General features: G+C 43.8%; 2 protein-coding genes across 2 annotated transcripts in view; both read left to right on the top strand.

The window, feature by feature from the left end:
- SGPP1 (sphingosine-1-phosphate phosphatase 1) overlaps window positions 1-13,395 on the top strand; it is a 106,521-nt gene that overhangs the window by 55,053 nt on the left and 38,073 nt on the right. Inside the window, exon 2 of the mRNA XM_085626204.1 lies at window positions 6,925-7,014. Coding sequence (XP_085482330.1) covers window positions 6,925-7,014 — 90 coding nt within the window. The remainder of the gene's footprint in view (window positions 1-6,924; window positions 7,015-13,395) is intronic.
- WDR89 (WD repeat domain 89) overlaps window positions 6,974-13,395 on the top strand; it is a 220,944-nt gene continuing 214,522 nt past the window's right edge. Inside the window, exon 1 of the mRNA XM_085626202.1 lies at window positions 6,974-7,014. The gene's annotated coding sequence lies outside the window, so the exon portion shown is untranslated. The remainder of the gene's footprint in view (window positions 7,015-13,395) is intronic.

Here is a 13,395-nt window from a genome sequence, read left to right as displayed (position 1 = left end):
TCTCATTTTATAATGGAAAACCGAACTACACGTTCCACAATGCAATGGGGGGGGGGGCTGGGTGAGTTACCCGTGCATGGCCTGGGAAACTTTGGAGCTCTTACTTTGGCTGGAGGAATTGGGCTCTGCTCCCTCTGACCCCCCTCCTCCCCCAGTCTCTGGGAATGACGCCTGCAGGTGGGGAGGGAACTCGAACAGAGGATCAACATTTCCCCCAGATCAAGTCGTTCTTCAAATTGGCATTCAACCATCTTTGCCTGCTAAAAGTTGTACTGCTGCTACTCCATTACGCTTGGAAAATCGCATTAATTTTAGCTGTGGCTATGTGAAGTGTGGATGATACCCTGGTCTCCACTGTTTATCTTTGTCACAACTAGAGAGACTGTAAAACCATGCGGCTCACATTTTGTTTGGTCTGAAATGATACAGTAGCATCACACCAGCCCTGAAATTCTTATGCTGGCTCACAGTTAAACAAAAAGTGACGCTTTAAAGCCTTTTGTGATGTATACAAGGCTCTCCATGCCGCTCACAGAACTGCTTGTTCCCCCACTCTTGACTAGGAGCTTCAGGTCCACCAAGCAGGGCTAATGTTGCCCTGACCATTCAGATAACCGAGATGGTGGTCGATTGCTTAAGGTCCAGGGCTCCTCCCTAGGGAAAACCGTACCTTTGCATTCGACACAGGAAAAGGACTACTCCAAATTGAGAAGTTCCTGAAAGACCCACCTCTTTTCCTTGCCCTTTAGATAAAATGATCTTCTCCTTACTGGTAGTTTCCAGCTGTACCTGAGCCCTCCCTGCTCAGACACATAAAAGCAGCTTCGCCTTCCTCACTCAGGATTGTGGGACTCTGGTTCTTACTCTGGAAGTCATCATTTTGGGGACATATTTGACCTGGTATCGCCAGGTGCTCTCCATCCCTGTTTGGTAATTGACCAGTTCTCCGTCACTGGTTACTTGCAAATGTACTGTATTGTAAATTGCTACACACACTCTTACATGTGCCCTACAGAAACCTCTCTGATGCCACTGCAGGGTGGTTGGAAGCTTTCAAAAAAGCCAAATAAATTAAATGTATTTTGCCTTTTAACATTTTCTGAAAAAACGTAGAACAGCTAACCTGTTTCAGGGCCCAAGTACACTCCTGGTGCTATTCAATTGGTTATATTGGTTTGGGAGTTTAGATTTCTTTTCTATGGACAGTGCCATCTCTGCATGTAGTTCCTTTAAAGGTAAAAGCCTTATGTTTCATCTATAAGGTGGTAGTATAAAAAAATGCTGATTATAATTGTAAACTGATCTCGCCATCCCTTATTAAAACCTTCTTATATTCTGTGTCATGCAGCAGTTTGCCCTAAGTTTAGATTCAAGTTCAGCAATCACCTTCAGAGGGTCCATAGATTGGTGAACATGTTTCAAGTTATTTACTAAAGTTAGGAGATGTGGAACTCTCTTAACTCCAGGGATAAGTAAGGTGTAACAGAGTGTAAGGGAGCCAAGTAAGAGAAAGCCTTCAACCACACTTCTGAGTCCTGAAACGAGGATTCCTCTAGAGTAGACAAACAGAAGAGTGGAATAGTCTGAAAGTAAGATTGCTGATTGTGCCTGTCCTTCAGGAACCCAGGCGATGTCCCAAAATAAAGCTTTGGGAACCTTAAAGGAAGCCCTGTCCCGGACAGGAAGCCAATGTTGCTACTTTAAGATAGTAGACACACCGCTAATGGGAGGGCTCTGACTGCTAACCCGACAATGTTATTTTCATGGCCTGAAACTGCTCAACCAAATATTTAGCTGTCCCAAGGCAGAGGCTTTGACATCACCAAGGTTGGATATCCTGATAGCGCTAATCCTAAAGCTAGGATAGTATCTCCCCTTTTGGCACCACCCGTTGTCCCAGAGGGGTTTCTTGTTCTAATACTTGATTCAAAATTATCATCAAGTATGAGAGTTGCACGTTTTCTTTTTATCATTGAATGAGTCAACTGAGTTCTCCAATGTTTTTCTACATCTTTATTATCTTGTATTCGTTGTAAATACATCCAAAGGTTGAAAATCCCCAATGCGTTTCGGACCCATGAAGTTCCTTCATCAGGAGGTTTCCAAACGACTAGGTTGACCTCACAAGGATCTGTGTTTGAGCACTGAGAACCTTGCGAGTTGATCTTCATCGTTTGGAAACCTCCTAATGAAGGACCTTCATGGGTCCGAAACGCATTGGGGATTTTTAACCTCTGGATGTATTTACAATGAATACAAGATAATAAATATGTAGAATAACATTGGAGAACTGAGTTGAGTCATTCAGTGATGAAAACAAAACGTGAAATTCTCATAATTTATGATAAATGAGGTTTTAATCAAGTATTAGAATAAGAAACCCCCTCAGGAACCACAGGTAGTGCCAAAAGGGGAGACCCTATCCTTGCTTTAGGATTTGTGCAATCAGGATATTCACAAATTTGCAACAAATATCGGAAGTTGATACCCCACACGCACACAACAAACTCTTGAAACAAAATGACTTGGTGATGCCTTCAGGAGTGCTCTGATATTCGCAGTCTGACACTCCCAAGGTTGGACTGTCACCCCACAACCTCCAGCAAACGAGGCACAATCCTGGCAACCTCCAACAGTGGAAGTTAGAGGGGAGAGTTCTGAAGATCTTGTACATGCCCGCAACCATGAGCTCAGTTTTTCACAAAGCAGTTTTAGCAAATGCCTTTTCATTAGCTCACTGATCCACCCCACCCTCTTATGTGCTTGTGGAAAACTGCAATTGATGCTCCCCCCCCCACCTCCCCCTTCAAACAGAAGAATTGTAGTACCTTCTGCGTACATGTAGAATGAGGGCTTCTGAGGGCCAACCTGAACTTTGAAAGGTAGGGCAAGAGCATGGAATGTTGCAAGACTCCATCCACAGAAATGTCAGCTAGAGACCCTCCTCCAAGGTGAACTACTGTCCCTGTTCCCCTCTTTAGCCAAGTCTAGACAAGCATTTGCAATGCAATAGGACTCGCAGTTACGCAAGTTTAAGCTATTGGCATTGTAAATGTCCATGCCTTTTATTTGTTTTTAAAACGAAAACAAAAATAAAAGGCATTGTTATTTGCAATGTCAATAGCTCAAACCTATTGTATTGCAATTGCTTGTTTAACACTACTTTAGCACACCTTTGGACAGCTCTGCCTCCTTGTTGATGGTAATAATTTCACTTAACGAAGCATCACCACACACCCACAATTTCTCTTCAATACTAGAATTATTAGAATGCATAATGATTTGGTTTCGAATTAGTTCATCCTGCAAGGGACCAAACTTGCATGTAATCGCCAACTTTTTAAGTGCAGTTAAGTCATTTTCCACTGTTTCTGTCTTACTCTGTTTCACTCGGGAAAATTGTATCTGTCAATGGCTGTGCAGACAGCAGGTTGGTAGTAGCTGTCTAAATACTCTAATGCATCCTTAAAGGCAAATGTTTTAGCACCCGTTCTAGTCTCCTTTTCCATCTGACTATATACCTGGAAGTCTTCAGGACCCAAAATATGCAATGATTTTTTTTCCTCTTATGGGTAAACCCCTCCCCACTTTATTCTTCTATGGCGGAGACCTAGTTTAGGAAATAATCTTTCCAGTCTGACAATTTCATTTGGGGCTCTCCAGCCCGAGGCGAAAAGGCAACAGTGGAGTAAGAGAAAATGTTTGGGCACACATGTGTTGCTGTGTCTCACAATCTTCTAAAGGAAGAAGTAAAATGACACTTTAATTATGTCCCCCCTCCACCCCCCCATGTACGTGTCCAGTATCCCCGAGTAAAATTAATGGAATAGAGAAACTGCACCGCACTGTCAAATTGCCACAATAAGTTTAAATGTCTCGTAACAAATGGTGGATCACCGTAAATACACAACTACCTTGTAAATTAGATTGGAGCATTACAACAAGGGTGTGCGCATCACCAATAGATATGCCGAAGAGGTATCACAGCTGCATCCGCTGCTGTGCACAACAGAATCTGTTGCGGTCGTGTCCACTGAAGAACGTATTGTACCAGGAAACGGCTTAACAAACGGTTGTGTCCACAGAGGAACTTATTGTACCAGGCAGCCGTTTTAACAAGCTCAAGGGCCCTATCCAAAATGGCCCTTACATCCATCACGTAGCCTCACCTGCGTAGCATGTGGACGTTCATCACGTAAACTTTCAGTTGCATATCCTGCGGCATGAGCTCACTAAGAGGCATGTGGTGGATGCGCAACATGGGCTAAGAAGTTGTGGTCTCGTGCTATTGGTGGCTCGTGGAACGCGCAGACTAAGTGGCCTACGATCCCCACTCCACGGCCAAAAATATAACCTGCATTCGCCACGGGCTTCTCAAGGGGTGCTGGACACAGAAGAAATCCTCCACTCTCCCTCCTGCAAATAGCAGCGTTCCACTCGCTTGCTCTCGCACCATGGATGCACAGCAGGTACTTCAGTGAATGCTAGGAACAAAGGTAAGATCCTTGTCACCATATTTGTAGAGATATGAGGTGGTATTTAATAGGAAAGATGTTTATTGCGAGAGAAAGCAGGAGGCGCTCCTCTGCCTCCCAATACTGCTTACATCTGTCAACCTCCTAACCCTTTTGCACTATAGAACCAACCCCATGGCAACCTGCTACCCTGGATGTCGCAATTTGCTCTGTACCTTATTTATTGTCTCACTTAGGTCTTTGCTAGTGCAGCCCTGTCCAGTGGTCATTGGTGGGGCCTCACAATTTGACAAAGTGTACCCTACACAGTTACCTGAACGTGAACAGCAGTGACTGCTCCGATCCTGCTCTGTGATGTGCGATCATCACCTCCAGTGCCAGAAAGGCAGAGCTTGCAGCTCTTGAAGAGGCTATACTCAATGAATTTTGTGGCTTGGATTCTTCCCCAGGCCCAGGCACACTCCACAGCCCTCAAACAAGCTAGATGCCCACCCCTTGTGGTCATGGTAAGTGCTTGGTGGTGAATGCAAGCCTCTTGGTCAATGTAGTTCTACTCCGGTTGTGTCTTCATGATGCTTTGGTTCTACAACAGAATTTCTGGGACATCCTGTATTTCTCCATACCCTGTGTCCACAGGGGTAAACGTTTTCACTTCCACTTTGGGAGTGACTTTCAGAACCCTAAGTGTCGCTTTCGCAGAACCGTGCATGTCCTCCTATGATGCGCCGGTGTACATCTTCGACTGGTCCCGCCTCTGCTCCTTTTAGAGGCACTAACTTTTGAGTAGCATCTTTCTAGTGCAACGACAACTCTAGTATCCCATCCAGCGCACCTGGTATGTTCTCTCCTTCAAACAGGGTATAGTGACAGTCTGCCCTCCCGGTAATCTTAGACGAAGTCCCCAGGTTTCTGGTTCTGAACTTGACCAGGGAAGTTGGCAGTGGAACCTGAACCCTGGAGCGCAGAGAAATTCTCAGTCACCTCTTGTGTGTTGTCCCTAGATTCCTAGTAAAGTATTCTTGACATTCTGGCTGGGAGACTTAGCCTAACTTCATACTAAAGTGGCAGACAGAGTTGTATATTCCTTTTGCTCAGTTCTTAGACCAGTTCTGGGCTGTTCTTCTCTTTTGTTCATTTCACTGAGGCTGATCCAGACAAGGTGTTTTGCTCAAGTTGTGAGCAGGATGGTGGGGTGGAGGTGGGAGTCTGGAGGCAGGAGAAAACTAAAACAAGGGCATAAAACCAGACCGTGCTTTGTGTTGAAGTTTGAAGATTGCACACCAATATAGGTGTCTTTCCTTCAGTTAGAAAGAGAATGCTCTGTCTTGACAGTAACAAATCCAAGCTGTGCCTGTGCCTACCTATCCCTCACACAGGTGGGATTTTGAAAGCTGCAAGTAAATACAGACCATGACAAGTGTGTTACTTCACTACTTTCTAGGAGTAAGGCTAGATATCCCATGTGAACTGCTATTTTGAAGTTACGAATACACATCATTTGGGGATTTTATGTAATAACAGTGAGTAAAAAGCTACATATTTTAGATAAATTGTTGGGACATGATACATTTAGAATCTGTTCCTCCTTAATTCGATGTTTTGAAGGTCGCTGAGGTGGGCTGGGGGAATGATTTTGTAAACCTGAAAACATATTTCCATGGAACAGTGCTGTTTTTTGATAGAAATAGTGCTTAATGAGTGAAGAGTTTACTTTAATGATGTAATTATGAGGACTGTCTTTTTCGTAAATCTGTTGAAAGTAAAAAAGCTGTTCTCACCAAGGCCTAAAATATGCCAAACTGAGCAACTTTAACAGTTTTTGTTATTTAACATAGAGTTAGCAGATCGTATGGTTAACTGGGCAAATAAATACAAACCCTACCCTTAACATTGCTTTGTGATCCAAAGTAAAATACTTGAAGAAATATGCTTAGTGTCCACCTAAATGCAAATGTATGTGCACGTCCCGAAGCCATGATTCATTCATGACCAGCATAAAATGTAAAACCCTACAAGTAGGCATTGCCCAGTGACCATGGGTGTGGCAATCGATGCTTTTTGCAAGAATCATTTTAGATTATGAGAAAACCAAGAAATAATCAACAAAATGGGAGCAGGCTAGTCATTGGTGGACAATGAATGCTAAATGATATATGCATTTGATAAGTTTAAACAAATACTTTTTTAATAAATAGCTGACCCTTTTCATGAAAATTCAGTTTTATGTCAGAAATCTCTTAAAGCATTACAAGTAAAGCTAATGTGAAAACCTCTTGATTCTCGGTGAAAGGTTGGTACAAAATTATGTATTTTGGTTGTATAGATTGGAAAGCTACACGAGCAATCTACCTGCAGATTCAGTTTTGCTCAGTTGAGGGATCGGTTTCTATTTGTCAGGTTTGCAAGGTATTCTTGAGTGTATTTAACATTTTTTTTGTTCTCCTTACAGTTCCCATTTATGCTTGGATTATTTCTTGTTATCGTGTGGTGTACGTTGGTTTGTACAAGTCGCATTTATATGGGAATGCATTCAGTTTTGGTAAGATTTACAAAACTTAATTTTCACTTTATTTATTTTACTGAAGTTATTTGTAATTTGACTAGTAAAGAAAAGTTACAAGTACCATGGGCTGTTACATTTTGTCTAGAATCAATGCTTTATAATTTGTTAAATCGGTTTGAGTTCCGAAATGTTAATGTCAGGTGTCAGTACTTTGTACCTTTCAGCTCCTTTCAGCTCTTACCTGATACCAAGCGGAACCTGGGTAAAAACTTAGGAAATGCCTGTATTAGAATGTGTTCAGCTTCCTCGTTCCTGTCAGTAGGCATAATAATCACCAGCCGTCATTGTTCACGCAGAAAAGTCAGTCTGAGATAGTCATTTTGAATGCAGTGATAATTACATTAGAATTCCAAGATGATGACGATCCAATAACTGTACAAGAAACTGGATTTAATGTTTCAAGCCTAGAGATTTTATAGTATAGGATCAGACAAGATCCAGAAACATTTGCACAATACCTTTGTGCACCTGTATGTGCACCGTTCAGCTCTGCACTAACACCATACCCCTCTGGAAATGACATGCAGGGCCAATATAATTGCCCCTCCCGCATGCTGATATCTGTTCCTTTCTTACCTTGTTTCCAGTGACGGATCCGGAGCTCCCATTTGCCTCTTTGAGAAGAGTTTACCTCAAATTTCCACTGTGTGTAAGGAAGATATAACCTTCCAAGAGGACATGGTTTAGCCCTTGTAAGAACTGTTATAAACAAATGTCTGTGACAGATCCTCATCCTTTTTTGGTCTCGCTGCATGCGCTGGCTCGTGAGTTTTCAAAGTGCTGCTGGCTGGCCTAGCGCTTGTGTTCACGCGACTGTGCACGCGAACTGCTAGCCTTCAGCAGCACTTTGAAAACTCGTGCGTCATCGCGATCACTTTCGCTTTCAGAGCGATCACGATGACGCACGCTTTCAATGCTTGTGTTTTATGCTAACCAGTTCCGACAGTGCACGTGCTGCCAATTAAGCGAAAACACAAACTGAGTTAGCATCAGTGATGCGAGTACGAACCCTCGCCCTTCACAGGATGCACAAACGTAGGGTGACCAGATTCTCAAAACAAAAAACGGGGACAGGTCATAGACATAGAAGTAGGACTACGGTTTGCAGTAACCATCGACAGAAAAGTAGGACTATTTGACAGCTGTCATAGACATAGAAAAAGGACTACAATGACAGCTCCCTCCACAGACCGAGATGAAGCATTACAGACAACAAATCCGCGGTCTTTTATTGGCACCCCTCTCCTTTACACAGCAGCATTAGTACTTTTTATTACATTTACACTAAGGACTATAGCATATATTTGCCAAAAATCAATAAAACATCGCAGGCTAGCAAACGCCAGATTTACTAGCTTTATCCTTGCTAGTTTCAATAGCTGCGCGTGCATGCTCAACCGGAACAATGAAAAACAGGGACATTTCTGTGTTTAACCTGGACACTGTTTGAAAACAGGGACATTTGAGTCACTTGGAGAAAAGTGTCGGGACACGGGGACACTTCTCCAAAAACGGGGACCGTCCTGGGAAAATGGGGACGTCTGGTCACCCTACACAAACGTCACATTTACGAGCGGTCTTCGTGGGGGTGAAAGAGGACCACTCTTTATGCCAAGTTATCTGCTCCCACCTCCCAGAGGTGCTCTGGCAGAGCACGGCCTGCCCGGGGGTGAGGGGGACCCCCTTTCAGTTATTCAGTGACGGCCTAGTAAGGACATCGGATCGGCAGGCTGTTCCTACAGCCAAAACAAAGTGCACGCTCTTTCTTCGCGCACTGCATCCTGGGAAATGGATGACCTCCGGGAAGGGATGCGCTTATGCAAGGCCACTGCGCTTCTCGCAGTGTTCTAGGTTACCTCTCCGGGTGTAATGACAAGGTAAGGAAGTACTTGTACTACACATTCAGCGCCAGGGCATGGTTATGTACTTGGCTTGTTTATTGGGGCTGTGCAAAGTCTGCTTCTAAGAATTCTGCAGCCATTTGACCTGCTTAAAATAGTCCGGGGATGAGCACAACTGATGTTAAGCAGGGCTCTAAAGTTTCCTATGTTTAACTTCCAGCAACAAAACGCATATTGAGTTACTGCTTTAATCCACCCGTACCGACGCAGCACATGCTCATAAAACTTCACCAGAGTAAACCTTCAGAGAAAACCTTAGAAAAGAAACTGTCTACACCCTGGGCAGCCTCCCCCAATAGAATACAGGCACTAGCGTGCAAAATGCAAGGAACTTGGTGAATAGACTTCTGCATCCCCAAAACTTATTACCAGTGACAGGGACAGTGAATAATTAATCTTTGTACAATCACTAAACTTGAGTTATGGCACCTGCAGAACCAGAGCCAACCCCCTGAAGATTCTTCCTCACCATTAGACTCCTCATAGCATGCGCTCATTAAAGTAACTCTAGGTAAGGGTCAGAACCCCAGTCCCTTCCGGCGCGTGCACCACGCAGAATGCTCACTGAACAGTTGCTGGACCTCCGTGGCTGGCTTTCCGCTTCTTTACCCTACGACCAAGTGAGCATTTCATTCAGATTTCCTCACCTTGTGGTGCTTTTAGGAGCGTATGATGGGCACCGGCATTAGTTTCCCAAACCTGAAATTAAAGTCCCAAGAGCAAACCAAATACTATTTCTTTCTGCTCTCCATCAGATCATGTATTTAATGTGCGTTCCGAGCCTCACTTTGTGTTCTTCCACTGGTAGCACAGCTGCCGCGCGCTCCAGTTTCTGCTTACATTGGCTTAGATTCGTGGTTGGTAATTTGGAAGTTCAGGTCCTCTCTGAGCTCTAATTTATGTTGAAAACTTCCAGGCTGCAGTTCAAAGCCTTCGGAGCGCCCTTGTAGACAAACGTTTAGTCATGTTATAAAACATGCTAGCGTAATGGAGTGTGACACCTCTTCCAAGCGCAGTGCCACTCCACTTTAGCCGCGATCGGGATCGCTTTCGCGTATTTTTGTTGCTTGTTCTTCTTGCAAAAAAGGTTGGGTCCCCTGTTGCTACTCGTTTTCCTGCTGCCGCCCTTCAATACAGCTGCTCCTCTCTCACACACTCGCTGTCAGATACTCACCTACCCAACTCCCTCAAGGCCGGGATCATAGCTGCCATCTCCAGTCCCTGCTCCAGCATGTTTTCGGCTCCCTGCTGTCAGACACAACTTTCAGATCCTGATCCGGAAGCAGCGGCAACCCTCAGAAGCGTCAAAATATTCGGAATACTAGCATTCAGTCCAGGGAACCAATCAGATCTGCTGTTGTGATCATAGTTTACCTTGCAATCGAATCAGAGACAGTGACACATTGGGGCTTACTCACTCATGGAATTACAGCGCAGGCTGCTCGCAGAGTTATAAAGAACTAGACCGCTAAGTGATAACATGCTGTACTACTGACAAGACCTATTGAAGATTTTTTCGGGCTTCATGCGGCAGGATTTCATGCAGAAGGACACAGGAAGTTAGCTATACATTGCATTTCATCGTGCCGTGTTTCGTTAATACGCATTTGCAACTGGTGTTTCACGAATGAGTACAAAGGTCTGCCAAAATCAATTAAATTAAAACATATTTTTAATAAGTAATATAGCTGGTCAAACAAGACAATTGGCTATTTGTAGCATAGATGTACAAGGATTTGTAATTGAATTTATGTAGCACTTAGACACATATAGCAGTATGAATGGTCATTACTAATTTAGCATTCTTGTTTGGCCCAATAATCAAATAGAAAATCTTATTATTTTATTAACTCAGTGGATTGGCTCTCTACAGGTTAGAACATGTAGTGCATTAATGGCTGCTTGTTTGAAGCTCAAGTGTTTGTTTACCCCAGGCTTTTGCTACTCAAGGGTGTGATCTTCATTGTAGATTTAAACTAACTAATCTTGCTCTTCTGGTCAAACTTCGGCTCGCTATAAAAGGCGGCCGCTGCTTTGCTTATCACACCGTACATGTGTCAGTCTTCCTGCACATGTTACTTACCCAGAGCATTGCCAGCCGTAGACCTTTAGGACGCTTTCCCTTCAGAATGGGACTTTGCCCCTCGCGTCAGCACTGGCACCATCCGTCATTCTTGCTTAATACTCTGATTTGTACACCATGTAAGCTGGTATCTTCACTTGCTGGTTGACTTACTACCACTGTTTTCAGACAATATGAATTTAAAGGTGCACATCAAAAACAACTCGTCAGACGGAAGCAATCGTGGGAAAAAGGGACACAAGTGCTGAAAATGCTGTGGTAGAATTATTTTAATATAGAAACCACTTTAGTTTTGACTTATGCCAGATTTATTTCAATCAAGTGCAGACTCCTGCTTTCATCACTGTCGGCAATGACTCACTCATTTTATCAATTAATAAACAGTAAGTGGAGGCTGACAATATCAATGAAACCGTTCCTGCCAGGAAAGAAAGCTAGTCTGGATTCAGGGGGATGATGGCGGTAATGATTATGTGATAAAAGCTGAAATCAAACGAGGGCGTTGTGAAGCACATGGCGCCTCAAGTGGCACATGTTTTTGTTTCTCAAACTGTCCCATTAATACAACTTCGTATTTCGAACATCTAGCTCTGTTTCCAAGGAGTAGCATTTCCCACTATGGCATGCTGTGCGTAACAAACATACAGGAAATAAAAACAAACTCCGCAAAAGTGACATAGCATATGCTATATAGACCACGTTGATGCTGGTCTTTTCACAACAAATCCATGTTTTCAGATATTTTAGTCTATCTAGTTCAAAACAAGACTACAACACCCAGAGTGCCTTGGATTATCAGAAGACATTCCAAGTCTCATGGCATCGTCTGGAGAAAGAGTAGCACTAAACAGATCTGAGAATCTGTATTTAAAATCAACATTCAAACATTGTCATTTCTCTTTCTGTGAGTAAATGTTGGCTCCATCAGTATAAACTGGATCCTACAATTTGAAAGCGAGTCCCATGCTGAAGCGTTAAACTTCATACACCTCATATCACCAGGGACTATTTTTCAGTCGTGGGTTCCTTTTTTACATTTTCTGGGAATTTGACCTTTGACTCGGGTCAATCATAATTATTAGGATTAACACCAAAATGTCAGGACTGGGGAAAAACCTGAATCTGTGATATGAAGTAAGTGGTAATTGTTTGATATAAGTGAGACCAGCATTGGCATAGCCAATAGGTCTCGCTTTTGGGACATTAGAAGTGTTTAGCCATGCAACAGTTGTTGCATCACCAGGGATATTGTGCTGCAGAATTAAATACTTATAAGGTCCCAAAGGCGAGACCTATTGGCTATGCTAATGCTTGTTGCTTTTGGTGTCTGGGTTCAAGTCACGACTCTGAGGCCTGCAGTGACACCGTGTTGATGAACCCGAAGTCCATACAAGACCGTGAGGTAAAAGTTTACGTCACCAAGTATTGGAAGTCTCCACGCCAATACTGGTACAAGTCCAGGGGTCAATGTTCGCCCCATTCCCAGCCCAGAAGTCAGAGAAGTCAATCCTGAGGTTGATCATTGCCACGCTTCAAATCTTTTGATCAATCAAGACAAAACATAAAAATCCAAGCAAGACTCTGCCCTTTCCCTCCCTCTAGTACAACTGAAAAGGCAGAAGGGATTCAGCATGCCTCTCGATCTCTTCTTTAAGTCAGTCAACTTCTGAGCCCGTTCTTCAACTTGTTTCGGCACATCCAGAGTTTCTGAAGCAGTCTGCACCACCGAGGCACATCCAAGAGTTTTGTGAGACAATGCTCCAACGCTTTAGAACCCTTCCTACTCACTCTGGTGCGCCAGCAGGCCCCTCGGAGCCAAAAGGTTCCCCATCTGAAATACCACCATCAGGGTCGCCCTCTGTGCCAGTAAGACCCTCTGACACCATTGCTTCTCCACCGGTTCAATTGCTGACCTCACCACCCTCTCTCAATCATGGCAGTTCTCGGAACACCAGTGCTGATTCCATTGACACTGAAACACGAGCCCCAACCCACTGTGCTCTCCAAGTCTGTGCCACTCCAGTCTCGACCAAGACTGCGCTCTGTACGTATTGAACCACAACCATCTTCATCTGAGGTTCCTAGCGTCCCACCTACGCATGGCATATCCCATATACTACATTCCTTGTTTGAGATAGAGATAGATTCCTGTAATAACTAGGATGTGGCAATGAAATTGGCCAACCTTAACAAAACTAGTATGATGATCTCTAGGATAGTGATACTGACTCCTATCCTGATACTGCCCTTCTTTCACACCCAAGTTCTGCCACTGGAGAATGTGCCTCCATTGTAGTGGTCATGCAGAGGGTGGCAGAAGTTCTCGGTTCTAGTTCCCCACGTCGGAGGTCAAGCTAGTTTACTGACCAGTGT

The sequence above is a fragment of the Triturus cristatus genome, chromosome 9, assembly GCF_964204655.1.
Source record: "Triturus cristatus chromosome 9, aTriCri1.1, whole genome shotgun sequence".
In the NCBI taxonomy this organism is placed as follows: domain Eukaryota; kingdom Metazoa; phylum Chordata; class Amphibia; order Caudata; family Salamandridae; genus Triturus; species Triturus cristatus.
Note: the sequence above shows the minus strand (reverse complement) of the source record. Positions and strands in the feature narration are given on the sequence as shown.